At 42.2% G+C, this 22,355-nt stretch overlaps 1 protein-coding gene across 1 annotated transcript; it reads left to right on the forward strand.

Moving 5' to 3' along the window:
• Nucleotides 1-209: 209 nt before the first annotated feature.
• On the forward strand, nucleotides 210-12,153 carry LOC144741695 (guanine nucleotide exchange factor VAV3-like; the record flags this gene model as incomplete). The annotated part of the gene is made up of 2 exons (XM_078624205.1): nucleotides 210-413; nucleotides 12,037-12,153. Coding segments are annotated over exons 1-2 (321 nt in total), but the record flags the coding sequence as incomplete, so codon positions are not given.
• Nucleotides 12,154-22,355: the final 10,202 nt, after the last annotated feature.

Below are 22,355 nucleotides of genomic sequence, written 5' to 3' on the forward strand. Positions count from 1 at the left end.
AGCGGAAGAGGTGAGAAACTGGATGGGGGGAGGGATGAGAAAGAGAGAGAGAGAGAGAGAGAGAGAGAGAGAGAGAGTCGGAGCAGCGGACTGTCATTCTGTGAGCGTCCGCCTCTATCTCAGCTGCTCGGAGCATGGACGTGTTCTGAGCTCTGAAGGAGAAAGAAACTCGTTCTCTGGAAGCTCGTCGGGCTGGAGTGAGAATAATGATGGAGTACTGGAGGCAATGCGCGCTGTGGCTGATCAACTGCAAGGTGCTTCCAGCCAACCACCGGGTTACATGGGAGGCTGCACAGGTATTCGACTTGGCCCAGACCCTGCGGGATGGAGTCCTCCTGTGCCATCTACTCAACAACCTGAGAGCCCACTCCATCAACCTGAAGGAAATCAACCTCCGACCCCAGATGTCACAGGTATCAAACATCGGCTCTCATCTTCGCTTAGAGAACATGTATGAGATCGTAGCCAGACTTCAATGCGCTTCTCCCAGTTTAAGTTTCTCTACATTTCCCTTCAATAACGCGTCCGTTTTGGAATAGAAATGTCACTCCACACACACGAGACTAGCGTCATGTACAATTCGGCATAATCGGATTTTCCACTTCTCACCAGAAAGTCTCCATTTGAGATAAAACAAATGTCACACCACTTGCTTCTGCCACCAACGCATTGTGGCGACAGTGAATGACACAACATGAGTACGGGTGAAACTCAACACGTCATTTTATTCATGTCAATCCGTGTTTGGGTGCCGGATCTATGCCGAAGTCACAACAGTATCCTGATTAGTCTGTAGACATGTTATATTTGTCTTTATAAGTTGAGAGCACTTAACAACCAGAGAGGAAAGCCCAAACTGCTGAAGAATTAAACGGAGTTTGGTGGACTTCTAACTTACAGAAGTTCGGGACAAATTTCTAAACCCCGCGTTACCTTAGTTCATTAACTTATAATATACTAATTAATGTTAACTTTTTTCCTATCTTGATCCACACAGAACCGTTATGTTCCATAGTACCCCAATCTGCCCTCTATAGGTGACAAACAGTGGGAGTTAACTGATGACAGTGGGTTAGTGCGTTGTGGTGTTTTAGGGAGTGGCATTAATATATAATATTTACCATATTGAATAAAACTAGGATGTAAATACTGTTTTATTTGAGGAAATAATAGGTTGTCTGGTCAAAAGACTATTTATTGTTTAGTTGATTGTATATATATTGCAGCACAATTATAATTCTTCACTACTTTACAACAAACAACTAAATTGCTAATACCTGCTTTCAGATAGATTAATAAAGGGTCATGGCCACATGATTCGTGTTTGTCAGATACCATCTGCTTCAATAACAGGACAGCCGGAGCCAGATTAATATTCGCCTTCATAACAGTGAATCTGCTCGTCTGGCTCGGTGACAACACACAGTGAGATTGACACCCACCTACTGAGCCTGCAGAGCTGCTGTACAAGCACAACACATGTACTGAGACTATATTCCTCTGTCCAAACATGCTCCTCTGATACAAAATTGGGATTTAGCTTTGAGTACCAGTTATGTGAATGCACCGCAACACTAATGGATGGAGAGGGTCGTAGGCTTGTTTCCTGGAAAAGGCACTCCAAACAATGTCACAGATGCACGGTCAATATCATGCGCGGCTACTGATCTTTCACAATCGAATTGGGTGTCCACTGTTCAGCTTTGGCAAACAGGTCAAGTGAAGTATTTGACCAGGCGTAGATGGTTGTAATGACATCAGTGTCAATGGAAACAACTGCAGAAGGATCTGTTCGCTCAGAGGCTGTAAGAGGAGCCACTGATACGTCCATTTACGGTCTGAAGTTGGACTCTGCAGCTAATAGTTGCAATTGATGACAAATAGGCATCGATACGTCGCTGTTCCCTGCCAGTCATCACATAACATAGGCAGAGCTGCTGTGCGCAGAAGGGTTGTGAACCATCCGCAGTGCCTCCCTGGCCAGCTTGGCTCAGATTGGGTTATTTATAGGCAGTTTTATGCATGGTTGGATGGCTTACTCACTATGTGAGCCAGTGGTGATGTGATATATTTGAGGCGAATTAGTATAGTAACATAGTTGGATATGACACAGTCCCATTTGTACATGTGTGAGTTCATGTGTGCTTATGCTGTAATGCAAGGATTATTATTAGTCCATATTCTGAACCCCACTTCTCAGAGTTCATCTGTCAGTGAAATCATTTAAGCTGAAACATTGTTTTTTAAACCTTTTGTACCATTGTGCATTCATGCAAACTGCTGTGGCTCTTCTGTTTATTGCATAAAACAAAGGGACGTTTAATACGCACACCTCCTGGAGCCCGTTCCAGCAGGTTTGGTGAAAAAGCGGAGTTTGTTTATCCTGAAATGAGGAGTTTTTGGTTCACTTTTTCACGTAAACTGACAGAACTCAAATCTTAAACGTTTCCTCTGTTTGAATCAAAATGACAAGTAAAAGTTTTCCGCTTTTCAGAATTAGCAATCTCAGGCTTTTCACTAAACCTGATTTCTGAAACGGACCCCATTTACGATCATCGATTACAATCGGCTTCTTCCTTTTACTCACATTTCCACTGTGCAATGTTGAAGTCATGAACTGCACGAGTACGACACTGATCGACTATACCCCCGCCCCAAGAAACTTTCCCCTCCCCATCGCCTAAAACTTACATTTACATAACTGAGGGTGGTGTTGAAGACCCCCTTTCACTGCGCATAATTCATGAGGGCCGTGGCAGCTATTCTGTCATTGGCCAATGATAACCCATGGGACGCCGCTGTGGCCTCACCCAAGGGACCACTGAGATGGAAAGACAAAAGCAGTGAAGGGACAGCGCTACAAAGAGCCTGTCTGGTCTCCATGGACTCATCGCAGAGGAAATAAAGAACCCTGAAGGACTAGCCCACTGCACTGGTGTTTGCTGCGTAATTAAAGCATCAGGAGCTGTGCACGATTCACGTGTGGGTTGTTGGCACCAGGATGAGCTGTGTTATTTGTAATTATTAGATTTGTATGAGCTGCACAGGGACAGTCAACAGCAAAAAGCAGTGAAATATATAAAAGAAGAAGAAGCTCATGTTTATTGAGAGAATGAATTGTCTTCTCTATGACCAAAGAGGAAGAGCGATGCACCTCACCGAGTACGATGAGATGAGTATGCACAAATACACGACATATGGCCCATAAGTTGTGTATTTGTGCTGTGTGACCGGCTACATGACATTGTGCAGTTTACAGGGCTCAGTTGAACCCCGCTACAAAGGGCTTAAAGCTCCAGCTAAGAGCTTTAAGATTCACCCTCTTTGATCAGTGTTTTACAGGGCTGTAATGATTCAATTATAGTCTAGACACAGCGCGACCACAGCGGCTGCTGCATTCTGCTTTTTGACGTGCCTTACTTGTTTTTTGTCTCAGCCAGCGATAATCAGGGTTCAGTTCTATGGGGATCCACAGACTGCTTCAGATTAATTTCCCATCACTACTTGATAGGGTGTAAATAGGGAAATTAAAGTCCTGGTATCAGTTGTTTTTTCTCTTTAGAGGCTGATATGCTGTGTGAAGGCTTTTGTCCACATAGGATTTTCCCCTCCAAAAGCCAGCATCTTGTTTTAATTCTTTCTTTCCACTGAAGAGGGCGTGTATGTGGCGACGTGCAGCTCCCTCAAGAAAAGTGTCATAGTTGTGTGTCATAGTTCTTTTTTATTTCTATTCCATTTTACTTCTCTCAGATCGGTGCAATTGTGTAAGCAGCAGCAGATACTTTCTACAACTCACAGACAGTTGCAAAGACTCCATATACGAGTCTGATTGTGTCCCTGAATGTTGTGTGCGCTCTCAAGTTTGGAGGTGCAGGGTAGCGATCAGAGGATCTCAGACATATCTGCACCCACATCCTCCTTCACAATGGCTGGATTCAGCAGTGACATTCATATTAGAAAACTCATTCATAGAGAGAACCAAGGCAAGTATCCCCCAATTGGTGGTCAAAGAGAAAAGAGTGAGATATATAATACAGTCAAGGGCTCTTCTGACAGTGACACTTCTGTCAGTATAGCGGCGCAGAAGTATTGTCACACACACAAACCCATGTTTGTTTCCTGGAGGAACAAACTTTATGTGAACTCAGGCCCGAGCAAACAAAAAATGCCCATGGAATCATCAGGGGCTGGTGTTTATTTTACAAATCACTGCTAGAATTCATAAAGCTTGAGCAATTCAAATTTGCCCCCCAAACACTACTGTTGCTTTGTTTTCCATGACACAGTATTATAAACTGTGGATTGTGAATGAGAACACGGTCATAAAGCCACCGACAGCTGAAAGCTTTTCACACACAGCCGAGCCGTGAGCCTCCACATGCACAGGAAATCAGGGAACAGAAAAGAGGAAGGAAGTGAAACTAACATGCCCTCGATCAAGCTCAGACCAAAGCAGCTGAGATGTCACACATAATGAAGAGGAAAAAGGCTCCTCCGCTACACACAGCAGAAGAAACCTACACACAGCAGAAGAAACCATCAAAGGCTGCGAAGTGTGTTTTTCATTTTTGGAAAGTGAGAGCGAGTGGAAGACAAAGAGTCTAATTTTAACGAGCATCAAACAGATGACTTTTTTTTTTTTTTTCAACAGAGCAAGAAAGATGATCAACACACATCATCCGTTACTTACACGCAGACTCTAAACACAGTGAGGCCATGGAGACCTAATTAAAACATTCACAAATTAGCACAATATGTAATGTCACTTATTAGGATTGGATGTGAAAGTGACGGCAGCAAACAAGAGCAAACGTCACAAATACTAAATGACAACATTGAGACAGGTAGCAGCTACCAAGTTTGTCTGGAACCACAAAGTGACCTACATATGGAGCCTTATTACGCTTTTGCAAATAGTACACTTTGAGAATACTACTGTACATAATAAATGGAATATATGTATATTTTATCAAGCTGAGGCTAAAGTTCTGTGTTGGTTGGGGAGAAAAGTCAGCTCCAGGCTAGAAAACACAGAAACTAAGAATGAGAATGATGGAGACTGCTTTCTCAGTTTCCATCATTCTCATCCTCATTCTCGGCGCACAGATAGCTGCAGATGAATTTAGCAGCTGTTTACAAAAGAAGACAAAAGATGAGTGAAAGCACTTCCAGAACATCACAGTACACTGTACATAAACCCCTGACTTTCCCTGAACCTTATAACACAAAAATACAAGAAGTCCAAGCTGCTAGTTTATCAGCTAAACAACTACTCCTATTATTTGTATAGTGGTAAAAGTATCCATTGTATCTTATTAGATGTCTGGATGTGAAGTGGGACCCTATGTTTTAATATATTAATGATAATATATTATGATTGTATAACACGCTGCACTACCTCTATACAGTTTAGGTATCACTGTCAAACACGCTTCACAGTGCTTAACCACATATGAGATCACGTTAACACCTTCTACTGATTTCGGTGGTGCAACAACAGCAGCAAACCTCATTCATGCTTGCTTGTGCCATTCTCCAAACTGCATTATGTAGCAGGTATGTAGCAGACAGGTACTTTCATGATACTGGTGAACATTCGGTCGTTTTTCAGTTTTACTTCTAACCTCATTGTTCCCTTTCTAGTTCAACCAGCTGCTTTTGTTCCGTGGGAGAATGAAGGCACGGGCTCATCTCCACTGCATTCACACTCATCTTTTCAAATTACTCAATGTGCACATTAATATTCCGCATATTCTCTTTGTATCCCGTTAATATTCATTCTGTGTTTGGACAGAGGAGAGAATGGCTGGGGAAACCACTTTATACTCCAGCCATGCATAGTACGTCTGCCTCCCATGAACAAATCCAGTGCCGTCTGATACAGATGGACTGGTTTGTTTTGCAGCGTTGCCACGCTCACCAATGTTCAGTGCTGCTTTAAATCTCGTGACGTGCAGTTATTTGCAAAGACAATTGTACAGTATATATATATATATATCACCTCACATGGCAGAGACAGAGTATACTGACCTTTTTATACCGTCACCAAGGTAACAGTCGTCCACCAGCGCAAATTGGTAAAAGCAATTCATTGACAGTGAATTTACATGTGTTAAATGTTTAATTCATGCATGGACGCCCCTCATAAACACAAATCACGCAAAAGTCAGGACAGATGAGCCATCATCATAAGTGTCAAAGATGCTCCTACAGTTATGATGAAAAATACAGCAAATATAAGAGAAGTTTGCCCTTTTTTAACTCGGAAAATGTCAGGATGGTATTTGGAAGACACTGAGCAGCCGCAGATGTTGATCCACATGATACCAACCTATATCCAGTCATGTCCTCCAGCAGTGCAACCTTTTGCTGTCAGGTTCACTGTGGTGGAAACCTGCAGTCAAGTGAGACGGATTGTGCTGTTTCAAACTCAGGAGGTTCATATCAATGTACCTAAAGTTCTCCTGCCTGAATTAGAATTTATGGTGACTAAGCCTGAATGATAATGAAACTTCATGCGGACGTCAACTTGTTCCATTAGGATAGCGTCTATTACCTGCTGCTCTTTTTGGTTCCAAGAGAGCTGAGCTGAGGCTGAAATGTGACGTGTGCAGACTTGCGCCCTCTCATTGGTCACATAGTACCTCTTTACAGTGACCTTCCATTATTCCTCGTCTCATGCTAATTCAGCAGTTTAACAGTTTCTGTTCAGATTGAGCAGCACGTCCACCATCGCTTCGATGCCCTCCATGTTTTTGTCTCCCAGATAGGAAAAGATGTGGCCGGTACCAAACCCAAGGAGAGTCGAGTTGAGTCAAGCTGTGTAGTTTGTTCAACTGGTAGCAGTTCGTTGTCTTGATTAGTATCACTCAGCAACAGTTATTGAAGACACACCACAATAATAAAAAAACACGAATAAACAAATTTAAAATGCCGACATAAATATAAATAAAACAGTCAGTAATCATAGATGATTACAATATGGTTGGTACAATATGTACGGTTCCTCTCTATAGCTTCCAATACAGTCGTTTGTTCATCACGGAACATTCTCTGCTCAACATTCACACTCCATGTGCTTTTGGTGTTTACGTTTTGTCATGACATTCAACTCTCCATCACCTTTCCCCCTCATAAACCTTTTGCTCCACTCACACATAGTTCAGCTCAAAGTACTTGACCTGTGTGTCCAAAATGATTTATATCATTTATAGTAGCACTAACCCAATTCTCTCATCGGGTGGGAGGCGACGGGTGTATGTGTGTGTACGTACGGTATACGTGGGGGTCTCTGGGGGCAAAACTAGGATTGAAAATGAAATGGCTTTGGAGATGGGTATTTGTGTTGCAGTGGAGGTAGCACGTTCAGGCGGGTGTTGGTGTGGGTGAGGGGGGCCTCCTTATTGTAATTACATTAAAGACTGAGGGCCGTGGGGCCCCGTGTGCCCTTGGCAACACTCTCCAAAGTGGATTCTGCTGAAAGCACTGATCATGGAGAACATATGCCTGCTCAGATACACAGTGGGGTGTTGTGCAGCAGGTATGACAGGAATGACATTTATTCCAAATCTAATGTGAGTGTTATACTGTCAGGTGCACAATCAGTTTGGAGGATTGTGTATGAGTACAGCTGTTCTATATGGCATAATGCATACATTACAGGTAAAATGTGTGAGTTGCAGAAGAAAATAACGCTTGAAATCAGTTAATAGTTGGCAACATGTCACCATAATATATATGCACCCCTACTAAAGGACGGGAACTTCCTTAGCATGAGCTGAGAGTGAAACTCAGATTGCTGATACAAGCATTCAAAACGTGTGTCCTCTCCTGGGTGTCTGTCCTGGAACTCACTCCAACTGTGACAGTGACTCATGGTTGCCATGTTAAACTCCGTGGACAGATTTCATGTGAGAGTTTATGTGTATTCACACAACCTTCGAGACCAGCTGTGCCTCCATTCCAGCTCCAGCCTGCTGAAACGCACGATATGGTACCGCACTGTTTTTATTACCTATACCTTTAAGGTGTATCCACAGTGACCTTCAAGCCCACCTTGAATCTTCATGAGTGACAAGTAAGTTAAACAGCTGGCTGTAAAAACACAAGATTTAGACTCCTCAACACACGACAGCAATCTAGAATCTATATTAAAAAAAGTAGCATGTCAACGTAAAGACGACAAATGTGACCCCAAACGAGTCAGTGATGACACAAACTAATGATTCATGCGACTTAAATTACAATGTACTGCTCATTATAGTATAAAATGGTTATTATTGTTAGGAATTGATACGCCAAATACCACCTTTATTCACTTCCTGTGAAAACCGAAAAGTCATACTCGCAGATGTGTCGAGTGTCATTGTGCTGCAAGTTCTCTTTTTTTTTTTTATTACACTTTCAGGGAAATACGGCATGTAGAACTATAACTGACATCGTTTTTTCATCTACAGAGGATGAATGAGCCTGAAAAGCACTGGTCTCTAAGAGGAACTGTGAAAAACGTCACTAAGATATTCAGAGTCATGGCTGGAAAAAGAGACTAGTGAGTTTTGCATTCACTTGCAGGTTGGAAACTGTTTATTCCACTTTGAAACAGAAGAGAGAAACTGTTGGTAACCTCAGTGCAGCTCGGGAGCGACAAGCTGCTGAGGGTTCATTTTGTAATATTCCATGAAGATAAGTAACGTGATGGTTTTTGGGGCCCTGCTGCTCGTCTGTGATGACCCCGTCCTCTGGCTGAGAGAGAGCAGCTGTTTTGTCAGTGTCAGCAGACCTTCGCCTAGGTTCCACCTCCTGTTTCCTGGTCATACTGCTGACTGCTGAAAGCTCCAACATGGCATGGATGTGATGTGATCACTTGAACTACGATGTGTCACCCCGCCGGTTATGACTCGGGGTCTTGACAAAAAGAGCTTGACAGATAAGCGCTGAGGACATTATGTCAGTCACACTGCATGTGAGATCTCGGCGACATAATCCAGCACGGTTTGAAACTCCTGACATGCATGTTTCTCATTACAATACTAAATCCAAACCATATTCTCCCATGTATTTCTGCAGACCTCTCTATCTGTCGGCATGTACAAGCTTGAGACAGCGAGGGAGCTTTTAGCAGGCTAATTAGATTCTCTGTAGAAGCCTCCATACCTTCAAAAACAGACTGCGACCATTTGATTGTCTTTAATTGATGCTCTGCCCGGTTTAAAAGCCATGACTCCGACAGTCTTATCGCAGTCGATTTCATTAAGCTGCACAATGCGCACAGGGGCCATAAAAAGCCTCAGCTTGTTGCTATGGAGCTTTGACTCGTATGAAGGAATACATAAGCAGAAACTGGATACATGTTGTATCCAGAGCACGAGCTGGTGCATATGAAAATGTGCAGCCGTGAGATGCTTCTGTCTGACAGGAATCATTTCAAGCCCTGTTGTTGTTCCAGATGGTTGGTCGATGAATTGCAGGGGTGGGATTTTAAGTCCACTCCGCTTTGTCAGTGTGTGTTTGAACCTTCCTACTAAGATGTTGCACTTTAATCTTTAAAACTTCTAGGTGATTGTGAATTAGGATTGTTCAGGCTTCAAAGCAATTCTGTTTATATGTTAACGTATCATTGACATTTGTGTGCTTTGTCTTTGTCAATGTTTAATATAATATGGCACTAATAGCAAGGATGGGTAATATATTCTATGTGCTTTTTCTATTCTGGATATAATCATGGTCATGACATTTATTAAGCCGTGGACCGTTCAGCAGCTCTCACTCTCTCACTTGCCTTCTCACTTGAAAACATCTGTCCCCACAGATAAAACCAGACAAGCACAATAATGAAAAAGAAAAGCATACTGATAGCTGCTTGTTACGGAAAGCAACAACACATTCAAAATGTATGTGTCTGCACATTGACTCATGTCAGGTTGTTCATTACGTTCACTATTACAAATGAAAAAAAGGAAATGAAAAGTTTCTCTGATTTGTAAAAAACAAACAAAAAACCCCCTACCTCACATCAGTCTCTTTCTGTTAAGTGCTGAGGGGATATTTTACTATCAAATGTTTGCCAGGCCTACTTACGCATTAAGAACATGAAGAAACATTAAACATTTTATGACTTATCACCTGCTGTTTGAACTTAGCTGGTAGAATAAGTGGATGAGACCAAATAAGCTCATTTGAGTTAAAAAACAAAATAAATATCAAACACATTACCATTTGAACACAAGACAGAGAAAAAAAAATGTGCGGACACATTCCTGCTGACGTAGAGATGCTACGAGCAGATCCTGGATAAGTTCGGAGTTGCCTCACGCTGCTTCACTCTTGTTAATACAATTCCCCTCCACTGTCTTCAGCTCGGTGCTGCGGAGGCACAGAGGCTCTGTGTGAACCTACTTCCCTGAGATAGCACAGGGAATCCTCTGGGACCCTCCAGAGACTCGAGGCCCACAAGACGTGCTTGTCTGATAAAAGCAACTGATGTGAACAAGTGTAAACACTCATTATTCACTCACAGCTCACTTGCTGCCTCTTACCAGGAGCTCGCTGGCTGGGGGCTTTTCTCACTCTTCTGAAACCATCTGCAAAGCTTAAGTCATCTGGAGCAGAGAGGCATTTGATATTTGCTGCATGGACATGTGTCTTGCGGACGGATCTTGCTTTGCATGGCAGTAAAGTTGTGTTATATTAGCAGAAGTAAGTGCATAAGTATTAATGAATTAAATATTTTCATTCTTTTTTTTATTGTTACACATGGAAACAGTCCACCTCTCTGAGTAACGTGTTGAAAGCATGTCTCATAGCTGGGTCCTTTTAGGGAACAGGAAATGGAACCATCTTCCTGTCAAACATATTGCCTAAGAGGAACGAAGAAAAGGCAGGAAATTATGATGTACTAGCGAAGCTTTCAGGGATTTCAAAATATTTCTATTGTGAATATTATCCTGAAAGCAGGCACGTTCCTCTAAAGATGCAGTGGAACGACCACAGTGTGATGTTGTCTCTACCTGTCTTGAGCAAAATTAGAAATTGGTTTTCCTCCAAATACACTTTAACGCAGGGCGGTCGTTCATTTTAGATGCTGGTCATTGGTTTTTATGTCTGTGCTGAGTCACCTTACGACATAGCATGATGTGATTCCACAGAGATGTAACAGCACGTCACGGGACGCAGACCGCAACAACTGTGACTGGACCGTTTCTGTTGCGTCATGCGATTTCCCCGCAGCCTTTGCTGCAACATTTCCGTCTTTGCCTCAGAAACAGAATTTGTGTGTGAAAACAGAAGATACACATGTTGCCTTAGTGCAGAGCGATGCAGACAGACCAACATGAAGAATAGAACGCAAAGAAGCTGCTATACAAAGTGCTGCTCGCACATTCACACACTGATGATGCTGCATCTATAGCAACTATGGAGTCAGGAGGAGATCATGGTTACGAACCGTCAGTCGCTGCATCTCATGAGAAACTGTCGACCAAACACATCACAGATAATCTCACTTATAAATAGTCTTTTCTTCATCAATTGCAATTCACTGCTAAATGTAAATAATGAGTAAAAAGGTTCTGGTTACACATCAGCCTTAGTAAATGGTCTTGTTTATTACAGCAGTTTCTGTCCTTGCTATAATTAAGCTTAGGTTTATGCACATGATCAGCGTTTGCTGGCATCATACTTTGCAGGGTATTTTCTTTTCCTGCACATGAGAAATGAGCCCCTCTGCATCACTCGCCACTCTCACTGTCCTATTTCAACACGGAATACATCATATTACTGAAACAAGATGGTCTCACTGTGACTGCGAACACTGGTTCATCTATCTTTTACAGCCCTCCAGTATGTCTACCCACTACTCAGCTACGCGTCCTGATAAGACAGCTACAAACAAAGAATAGCAGGCAGACTTTGCCTGAACTCATCAGCGACTTAAAAACGTGAATGTTGGAAATGCTAATGAAAAGACCTCAGTGTTCATGCACATCTCCTGTCTGTGTCTTTTTCCTCATTAAAACGCTTTCTGTCTCTCCAACACAGTTCCTGTGCCTGAAGAATATCAGGACTTTCCTGACTGCCTGCAGCGAGATATTTGGCATGAAGAAAAGCGAGCTGTTCGAGGCCTTTGACCTTTTTGACGTCAGGGACTTTGGAAAGGTAATGTAAGCACGCCGAGTGAGAGAGAAGCAGATGGGGGCTCGTGCTGTGTAGGATGCTTGAGACAGACAGCAGGCTGCCATCCTCACTGTGTGTTCCTTCCAACTGTCTAAAAGTCTAGAAATGAGAGTTCCTCTACTGGACTGGTGATTCAAGTGATGGTAAAGATCTTGATGCAGAAAATCCAGTGTTTATGCTTCCGGTTTCAGCAGCAATTGATATTAATCTGATTTTCCATCCACCCATTTGCTGCACTGCTTATCCCATCTGATATTCAGCGGCATTATACACCCACAATCACAGGGCTGACTCTCCAAGAATCTCGTATGTGAGGAAATCATAGTACCTGGAGGAAACTCTAGCAAATGCTCATTTCCCCGGGTTGCAAAGTTAAACTGACCACAGCTTTGACAACACTGTGTACGAGAGAGTGCATCTCAGCCATGTTGGGCTTCATCACAGACCCAAGCGAATAAACTCTCCTCCAAACTCGAAGCTACTGCTGAAGAAGCAGCATGACCCAGCAGTTTAAGCGCTTCCTCTCATTAGTGGGAAAAAGCCTCTGCATGCAGACTTTACAAGAGGTTAAAAGTCTGGCCTCGGGTTCGTTACTTTGATAAGGCGCTCAGTCTTTGCTCGTGGAACTGTGAAAGCGTCTGCAGCTCTTTGACAATCCGCCACAGCAGTCAGGAAGTCCCCCGGAGGGTTAATTAGGAAATCGCTTCCTTTGAGCAGAGAGAGGATGCTGCTGGACACTGGCGCACACGACGTGAGGGGTTTTACGAGATGACAGGGACGTTTCCCATCCCTGCTTGTGTGTTTTTTATTAAGTGTCGGAGGGGAAACAAAGTGCAGACGTACAGACAGACTCAAGATAAAGGGCAGATCTATTAGCACACGGAGTCTAAAAGAAGGTGTCAGATCTCTGCGGGTTTTGTGCAAAAACACCGATACTGTATCCAATTGTCTGGATCAAGAGAAAGTGCACATAGTTTTGCAGTGATATTTTGTGTCTTTCAAAAGGTGTTGCCCAGATTCCTTGTTGGATGCGTAAGGAGAGGGAACGTCCAGCAGTTTGTGATTTTATTCAGATGTGCTGTTGAATTTGAGGCTGGGAGAGCATGGAAACAACCTACATAACATAACAGACATAAAATATGAAGCCCAAGCAATTAAAATGCAACAACCCTGATTGTAAAACAACTATCAAATTAAATGGAACAGACATGGTAAGAAATGTTCAGAACTGTTTATCTATCTATGGAAACAGCATTACATTTCATCTCGGAAAGAAATATGATTACTGGAACATAGAATGAAAACTTGAAAGTCAGGATTAGATCGTTTCTCTGCCCGTCTCGCTTAATGCCTTTAAATTGTGCTGCCATGCTGAGTTGAATTAGCTTCTGAGATAATTCTATTAATGAAGTCTTCTGTAATTAAAACACATTTGGGCCATCCACCCCCCCCGCCCCTCAGTCTCCCCAGAAGTCCACAAATGCACCAGCAGTGGGTTTGTGACATTGGATGTGCAAAATACTAATGGAGCGAATACACTCCTACAGTTTCCTGCGGAGACTGTAATTAAACGATCTCATACTCTGATAGCTGCTACAGTGGACTTGGAAAAACCAAAAAGTGGAAAAACAGTATTACATCATTAAAAATGTTCAGTAATAGAGACAACAGATGTTCCAGTGTTCTCATGTGGTAAACCCCAGAGAGGGGACAGACCTCCACCAAGGTTTGGACTAATCCACTGATTGTGTCACTCACTGCCTGCCCTGACCATGTAAGAACGCCCTGTCAGTAGTTACGTTACAGTAGGGTCATAAATCCAAGTAGCTCGGTAGGCGGATACACGCACCACCTCGTTGGTTCTGTGTTCAACTGCACTGAAGGACTGAACTCGTCCTTATTTTCAGTCTTTTGTAAACTCATTTCAGCTGAAGCTGTATATGATTTACACTCTGACATTTGTACTGAACTTTCCACTACTCTCTGTAACTCTTAAATCTGTCGCTTCAGTATTTCTCCAATTTGAAACAGACCATAAGAAATCCTGAGTCTTCTCCTCCTGCTCTTATCACAACAAACCATCATTATCAGTTTCATGTGGCAAATGTGGATTCGTCTGTGTATTAGCTTCCCAGTTTCAAATAAACTGTCAACTTAATAATTCATCATGGATTGTTTTCAGTTTGTCTCATGTCCAGTTTCTTCTCCCTTGTGCTTCTGTGAGTTCAGTAAACACAGGCTGAGCATTTCTGATGATTCTGGAGTGAATCCTACATTGCCCAGAGTGAATTTAACATCTCTTAAATTAGACAAACTCCCAGACCCATCATCTGTGCTCGGCTGCCTCTGGCTAATAGAACGAGGACAGGAGGTAATGGGCGAAGCTGCCACTCACCACTTATTTTGTTTTTTTTTAAAAAAGATGCTGTTTTTGGGCCTCTAGATTGAGTCCGTGCAGAGTCACAGTGCGTTCTATCCCGTAATCTTAATCCACCTGCTGCCACATTGGAAATATATTTAATTCTGACTATTTTATTTACATTTTCACCCTTGAAAGCTGTGATAGAGTCCAGTAGTATGAGTAGAAAACGTGATTAGACTCAACAGGGAGAAGCGCTGATTGTCCGGGCACAGTTTTTGGTGTGTTTGGATTGACACGCTGTAATACCAGGATAACACTTAAAGCAGTGCAGCAGGCCTGTCTGTTGCTAGCTTCCCTCAGCACATGGACATCTGGTTTGCACATCTGTCCTGTAGACATGGAGGGGTTTGAGGTTCTGCAGCGACAAGAGGAACGTAGCTTCACAGCACATGCCATCGCTGAAATGCAGAGTTTTAATGGTGCAAAGTATTTAAAGATGACAGTAAGCCTGAGAATCCATTCCTGCTGACATCATCATCACCGAGAGTGAATGAGTAATTGTCTCACTTCTATTTTGTTGTCCAGTCATCTCGCATCAGATGGATTAGAAATAGACTCAAACTGCTGACAGGAGCTTTCTGGACTCAGACTCACATGATGGGTTAGTTAGTAATCAACTTTAGAAACTTTGACCTAATAATGTTTAGGTTGTGAAACTAGTGACACTGTACTGTAATTCTTTTTTAATCATCCATCAAATCATAAGCAAAGAATGCATGAGAGTTGTGACTGTTTTTGCTCAGCTTTTAGAAAAACAGTTCTCATGATTTTGCCATTGTTAGTTTGGGCCGAGGACATGAAAATCCACTTATAAACTCAGAGTTAGGCTTTGGAGACACAGAGCCACTGAAACACCTGGATGATTGATGAAAACTGAGTGTATGTGGGCCGATTCCCGTACGTTATCTCACATCATCTGCTACTTTCCATCCTGCAGACCCGAACATGTGTCTGAAATGAGCCAGGAGACGTCATACTTGCATGTGTTTAAGAGTATGATATGTAAAAGAAATATGGTAATACGAGAGTGACTTGAAGTGCTTTTGTTTTTTGCTGCGGTATCTTATTCATCCATCTGTGGAAACCATGTGGCAGTTTCATTAATCACACACAGAAAGCTCTGTGCTCTTCATCAGCACTGGATTCACGTGTTAACTTAGATGTAGCGAAGCTGACGTCAGTCAACGTGTGCTTAGAAAGGTTTAGAATAGTGTACCGCATGAGTTAACATGAAACATACGTAAAGTGGTTTTAATGGACGTAAAGGTGATAACACAACAGCAATTAATGTAACATGACTTGAGTTTACACGTGACAAAGTAAGGGACAGAAATAGTCATATGAGCAGATGCTGGCGAGAATTAACAATGACAAAGGGGAAGAGAGGGGCCATGGAGGAGGAGATGGCATAGCTTTGACCAAATATGTGTGATACACACACATACACATATATATGGATATATACTGTATCCACTGTAACCCCGTGTGACTGAGCTGTTAATGTATATAAAGAAAGTCATGACTTGATCAATAAGCATAAAATACAAACCTAAGGAGCAGTTCAGTCTAAGTCAGATGGATGAAGTAATCTAGTTGTTTTGTTATTGAAAAAATATGAACACAAATCATCACCCTTTTAAAATAATGGCCAACGTCATAGTTTCAAGAACGGAACCAAATCATGAAGCGCTGACGTAGGCAAAACTAACAAAAAAAAAACACACAAAGTGGGATGTAGTCCTCTTACGGTCTCAACAGTTGAAGAACATTTTGAACAGGATGAGCAGGCTGATTGTGTTTTTGGGACGTGGGGGTTGTGGAAAATGACATGACATGGAGAGTGGAAAGCAGAGATGGACAGGAAGAGGAAGGGAGGTGTAGAGGGTTTATTGATTCGTGTGTTCCTCTGTTGATGGTGATGAATTTAACTGTAGAAATCCACTGAATGGATGCATCTTGGGATTACCCCCCCCTTTGTCCTTCAGCTGTGCTGTCTAGCAGATTTGTGTGGTCAGATATCAAATGTCTGCTGCGTGTAAGGGGATACTTTGGGTGGCTCGTTGCAGTGCACATGGCTTAGCTGCTGCAGCAGGAGTCCTCGCTCACTGCAGAGGCGAAAGCGGTCATTAGGGTGGGGTGGGTGTAATGTGGAGTCAATCATGTTAGACTGATATTGAATAAAACAAAAGAACCAGTGGCCCTCCCTTTCTAAACAGTAATGAAGTTCGCTCATAGCTCCTTTTACCAGAAGAATATTTCTGGTGTGTAGGAGGTTTCACTTCATAGCTTCTGAAGAATGTCAGTTAATGGGAATTGGAATGCATTTTGAATCCTGGAGCGGTTCTATGTGGGCGTAAAACATAAAATGAATAATTCAAATGTTAAAAAATGTAATTAAACTTCTTGCATTTTAGATAATGTGAGCCCACCTAAAGGAGATTCCACAGCCTCATTTTTCTATCGCAGCACTTGTGCTGATAGAGAACACAAGATGGAAGTGTATATCTGGGCTTCACTTACATCAGTCACATCCTCTGCAGTTTGCTCTTTGGAACAGATGCAAAAACAATTCATTTGAGTTTAGAAGCAGGCAGCTGCAAAACAGATTCTTGTTCAAGATATTTGAAACTGTCAAAACACACGTGTAACAGTAGTAGTCATTGGTCTGTGCATGTTGAGTACATGTACACCGGAGTAGAACTGGGTCATCATTAATGCTTTCAACCACACCATGGAGGAAAGGTGAAAAGGTGAAGTCCTGGTTTCTGAGTAGAATATCTCATGATGGAAGGACAGACTGAGATTGAGATTTGAATCTTCAGTTTCCTTGGGTCTAAATATTTGTGCTGCAGGAGTAGAAAAGAGAAAAAATATTTCCGTGACAGTTCAAATCCAAATATAGAATTTTGGAACCTGTAGGAAAGCTGTTGTGCTCAGAACGCTGGATAATTCATGAACGCCTGGTAGCTGAACTGAATGCATGAGCTGCGTCCACTTGAATCACATGTCATATCCACCAGCATTCTTCATGCATGGGTGCATGCACACATGTAAAAGGCACACTGCTGGTGTTAGCGTGGACGCTCTCCCTGCTCACCAGCTGCATGGCAGAAACTCTCAGCAATTGTCTCAGAGTGGCGGAGAGGTTGCAGACTGCTGTTGGAGCGTGATGATGGCAAAGGATGAGGCTTCTGTTTCATATGGAGGCCAAAGTGCACGGACACAAAACACACTCTTACAAAAGCGGTAGACTTTTTTTTTTTTTTTTTAATCATTTTTACCCATTCCTTTGAAAAGGTGGCTAGAGCTTTACTGGATTTAGAAGTCAAATTGTACATCAGCTTTACCAGTATTAAAATGATCATTTCAAGTTAAGGTGGAATTGCCAACTATATGGAAAATTCCTCTACACCATTGACCTAAGCACTGACAACTCAATGTCTTTTCAGTTCATCCATTTCAGCATGTCTCTGATCGTTGCATTGGTGTCAATGAAACCAGTAAAATCAGTTCCAGTCACAGTCAATGTAACATGCGTGCAAAGCATGCTAATACATCATATATTGGTGATGTAACAACTTAAACAAATTGTTTATGGCTGTTTCAGCTGCTTTCTCACCATACTGAACCTCCAAACCTCAGAGCGTCAAGGCTTCTTCCCAGCATTTATGTCATTAGTCATGTCTGCCTTACATAAATGTACACTGGCATACTCTCAGAAAGCTCAGAAACTCAACTAAAATGCCAGAACAACTATACTTATGACAGTCCAACAGCTGAAAGAAGCCAAATAAGACAGAAGTCTTACCTTTGCTTATTTTTCTTCATCCACCACAATAAAAGCTGCGATACGTCCTTTGTATTCCAAGCATGTCAAAAAGGAGCTCTGGAACATTATAATTGATGTAATTATCTCAAAACTGTGATTCTAACACAACCTCATGAGTGCTGTCCCTCTCAGACTCAGTCAATCAAACCTACAGCTGCAGCCAAACAATAATCACATTCATTTGCTTCAGGTGAGTGAATCGGGCACTGAAATCCCCTGTTGCAACAATTAACACTTCCACTGTTGATATGATTCCTGCTGCCATTCTATTTTGGAGGGAAAACAACAGTGTCGTGATGTTTGCAGGCACAGTAAGAAATCACAATGGTCAGCTGATAAAAACAAGGTCCCCCACTTCTACATGATGGACTTAAATGTTCTCTCTCATACATAAATAAGACATCTTATGTTGTGTTGTCTTGTTAGCAGCTTAATTGTCTCGAGGCATGAATGCATGAGCGCTTGCTGTGACTCAAAGATCTGGCTGCCTGGTTGTATTCAGCACGACTGAGATGGAAATCTTATGGCACTGTAATCATGCCAAGAAGCACAAGAAATCTCTCACGCAAGCCCCATGCATGTTATTGTGTTCGAGCACACAACTGCAACGATTTTACTCTTTGGTTGCTAATTGAAGAAATTGTCCATTAAGGACCTTCTAGGAATGGTTTAACCTTTTTCATCCAGCAGACTGCACTCGCCTGCCTGAGGACTAAACTAAAAGGAAATGTGTGAGCCAGGAGAGGTGAAAGTTTTGCGTGGTTGTGTGCTTGAGGAAAGGATTCGTATCCTTGGAGATGACAACTTTGCTCTAGATATGCGCTATTAAAACATTCTTCCTAACGATATGCCAGCATCAGGATTAAAAGGAAATATTTAGGCAAACTGCATTGAAATTCCTCTGCCAATGTGTTATGTCCTGGTTTGTGATGTTGTGACAGACTAATGTGATTAAATTTAGTATCATTTCTGGCATTTGGCATCAAGTTCCCAGTGAAACCTGGGTTTATGGCAGTTTAGCTGAAGCGTACGAATGAACTGCACCGGTGTGACACGACACGTGTCTGTGCAGGTTCTCAGTCATCCTGGTCCAAAAGGTTCTCAATTGATTGAGTGTTCAACAACAGAAAATCTCGACTGAAGCCTCTTGAAAGAGAAGTGAAATACAAATTAACTCCAAATGACTGATTTAGTTTGCAAATGACAAACATGTCTTGTATGTGTGTGTGTGTGTGTGCGTGTGTGTGTGTGTGTGTGTCAGTGAATCCTCTGATTGTCTCAGGTCTCAGTGAGCAGCAGGAAACAGGAAGAGAAACCACAGTGCCTCTCTGGAGCTATTTTCTCAGGGTGTGATATATTTAAAATGAGCTTCAGGTGTAATGGAGCAACTTGTGTGTGTGTGTGTGTGTGTGTGTGTGTGCGTGTGTGTGTGTGTGTGTGTGTGTGTGTTGATCATGTATATTCCCACTCCCACTCATGCTGTCACTTCCCCCAACGCCCACGTACACACGCGTTACCATGTGACCTTCGTGCTTGTCAGGACCTAGATGATATGTGGGGTCGTGATTTAAAAAACAAAACAAAACTTCACTGTGGGTTCTGACTTTATGAGCTTTATGGGCTGTTTGAGCAACACGAGACTGTAGGGTCAGTGTGGTTTGGGCCACACTTTTGTTGGTTCAAATTATCATTATTCAATCATTATTTAATGATTATTCCCAGGAGAAGTAGAAAACAAGGAAGTGTGTGCGTGTGCGTGTGTGTGTGTGTGATTGTAATTGTTACTGAGACAATTGGACTTCCCCTAAAGACTGTCATCCGGTGACCGGGCTGACCCTGGCCCCTGGAAGTACATGCGTACTTCACTTTGTATAGCTACAAATACAATCGAAAGATGCGTGAATATTTGATATTTTATTCATATTTAATTAGATTTCATCACAATGGAAGATACATTGTAAAATAGATTGTAACTCTAAATTCAATGGATTTAAAGGTTTAATGCCACAATTGGATTTGCATATAGAGATATGAGGCATGAAGAACTTGCCAACATGCCGACATGCCAAGTATTTTTCACGCTTAGCTCTGATTCAGGTCTGTATCACACATCACGGATGAACACATGCACAGTGTGCACCTTGATGACGTGTCGGTAACTTATAGTGGGCTCCATCAGTCAAAATCACACATCGCTCAGTGCCAAGGCAGATTGTGGTGCTCAGTGGGGGTGATGTAACAATCTACTGTTGTTGACTATGTGGGGTTGCTAGGTAACCAGCAGCCTGGATAAGAATGAGCCTCAATTCTGCAGTAATGTGTCCAATAAAACAATTTCCTGGAAGCATCATGTATGCTATATTTGGATAAAACATCTTATTGTCAGCTCTACAACAGCTGTGGGCGTTTCATCGGGTTCTTTTGTTTTTCATGACGTTAAGTTGTGAATATAATGCTGCAAAACAGCAACGGCGGATAGTTCAGCAACAGCCTGCAGATTGTTTGGAACATCCTACTCACTGCAGTCTTGCTCAGCACGTTGACAATGGCCTCTCTGCACCGCAGGCAGACGTCCAAACAATAGTACTGCACATCATAGACAACACCAACCAAACGCCACTGTCCACACGTTCACACACACAGGAACCAGCCATTCTGGGGTCTGTTCCAGAAAACAGGTTTAGTGAAAACCCTGACTTTGTTCATCCTGAAGTGAGGAAAATGCAGCAGAATTTTACTAATTTCATATGAACGGATAAACTGAATTCGAACATATGAAACTTTGGTTTTCCAACTCAGGGTTTTCACTGAACCTGCGCTCTGAAACGAGCCCCTGAAGAACGCATGAGCTGCACTTATGTCCAAAGGCCGAACCGTGTTTACGTGTTATTTCCTCCTTCCAATGAGTCCAGTTTCCTTTTGGGCATCTGCTGGCTAATCTAAAAATAAAAATAAAAAGAGGAATTAGTGGATTTCACTGTCTCACACATATTTTTGAAAACTTTTATCTAAATCTTTCATGAGGTGCTGGAGGCAGCATCTGTCACCTCTCCAATGTATCTGAGCTGAGAGCAGCGAAAGGGATTTCACAGGGACATTCATGTTTGTAGGATCTCGCTGAGATGTTTTTCTGAAGTATAAAGATCCAGCAGAAGTCTCGCTGAGGCCTGTATGTATGTCAGTGATTCATTTGCCAGACGCTTAAGGCTCACTAAGCGGGGTTTTTGGTTTTTTTTTTCCTCTCTGTATTGCTTCCCAGAGGTGGAGGTGGAGGGGGCGGATACCGTGCCATTCATTGGATCTCTTTCCTTCACGCTGATGAGTTCAGAATTCATAAAACCTGATCCCATTTCACAATATAGAACAAAACAACTGTTACATAATCACCAAACATGTTTGATCACATGCCAGTTGATAAGAGTTTACGCAGCAGAGTAAATAAATGGAAGGCTGCTTTGATTCATCTTACATCAGTTAGTTTTTTCAGTTGAAAACACACTGCTGGGGAATTGAGCTCTGCAGTATTTATCACTTGTTAATGAGAGAGATACTCATACGCTCCTATTTCAAGCTGAAACAACAAAGTAAGAGCAGTTGCTCGTAATTGCTCTGTTTGGATGTATGTTCTTAATGAGTACTAAATTAACAGTCCATGTGTAAATATCTGAAATCCGGGAATTATTGTGCAGTGATGTTAAAAATATTGTACAATTTACTGTGCTAGTGACAAAATAACATTAATTTGCAGGATTATTAGATAAACACATCTCTTACTGTTTAAAGTATGACATGACTGATGCATGGGAATTAACATGTTTGATAATTTTATTGAAATGCATTAAATTCAAAGTCCCTGTAACAGCAACAGTGTGCTCATCATTATCTCTCATATCCCCAGATAATGGAGCACAATTACTGCATTTGTCACACACA

The sequence above is a fragment of the Lampetra planeri genome, unplaced genomic scaffold, assembly GCF_965212315.1.
Source record: "Lampetra planeri unplaced genomic scaffold, kcLamPlan1.2.h2 scaffold_667, whole genome shotgun sequence".
Taxonomy (NCBI): Eukaryota; Metazoa; Chordata; class Hyperoartia; order Petromyzontiformes; family Petromyzontidae; genus Lampetra; species Lampetra planeri.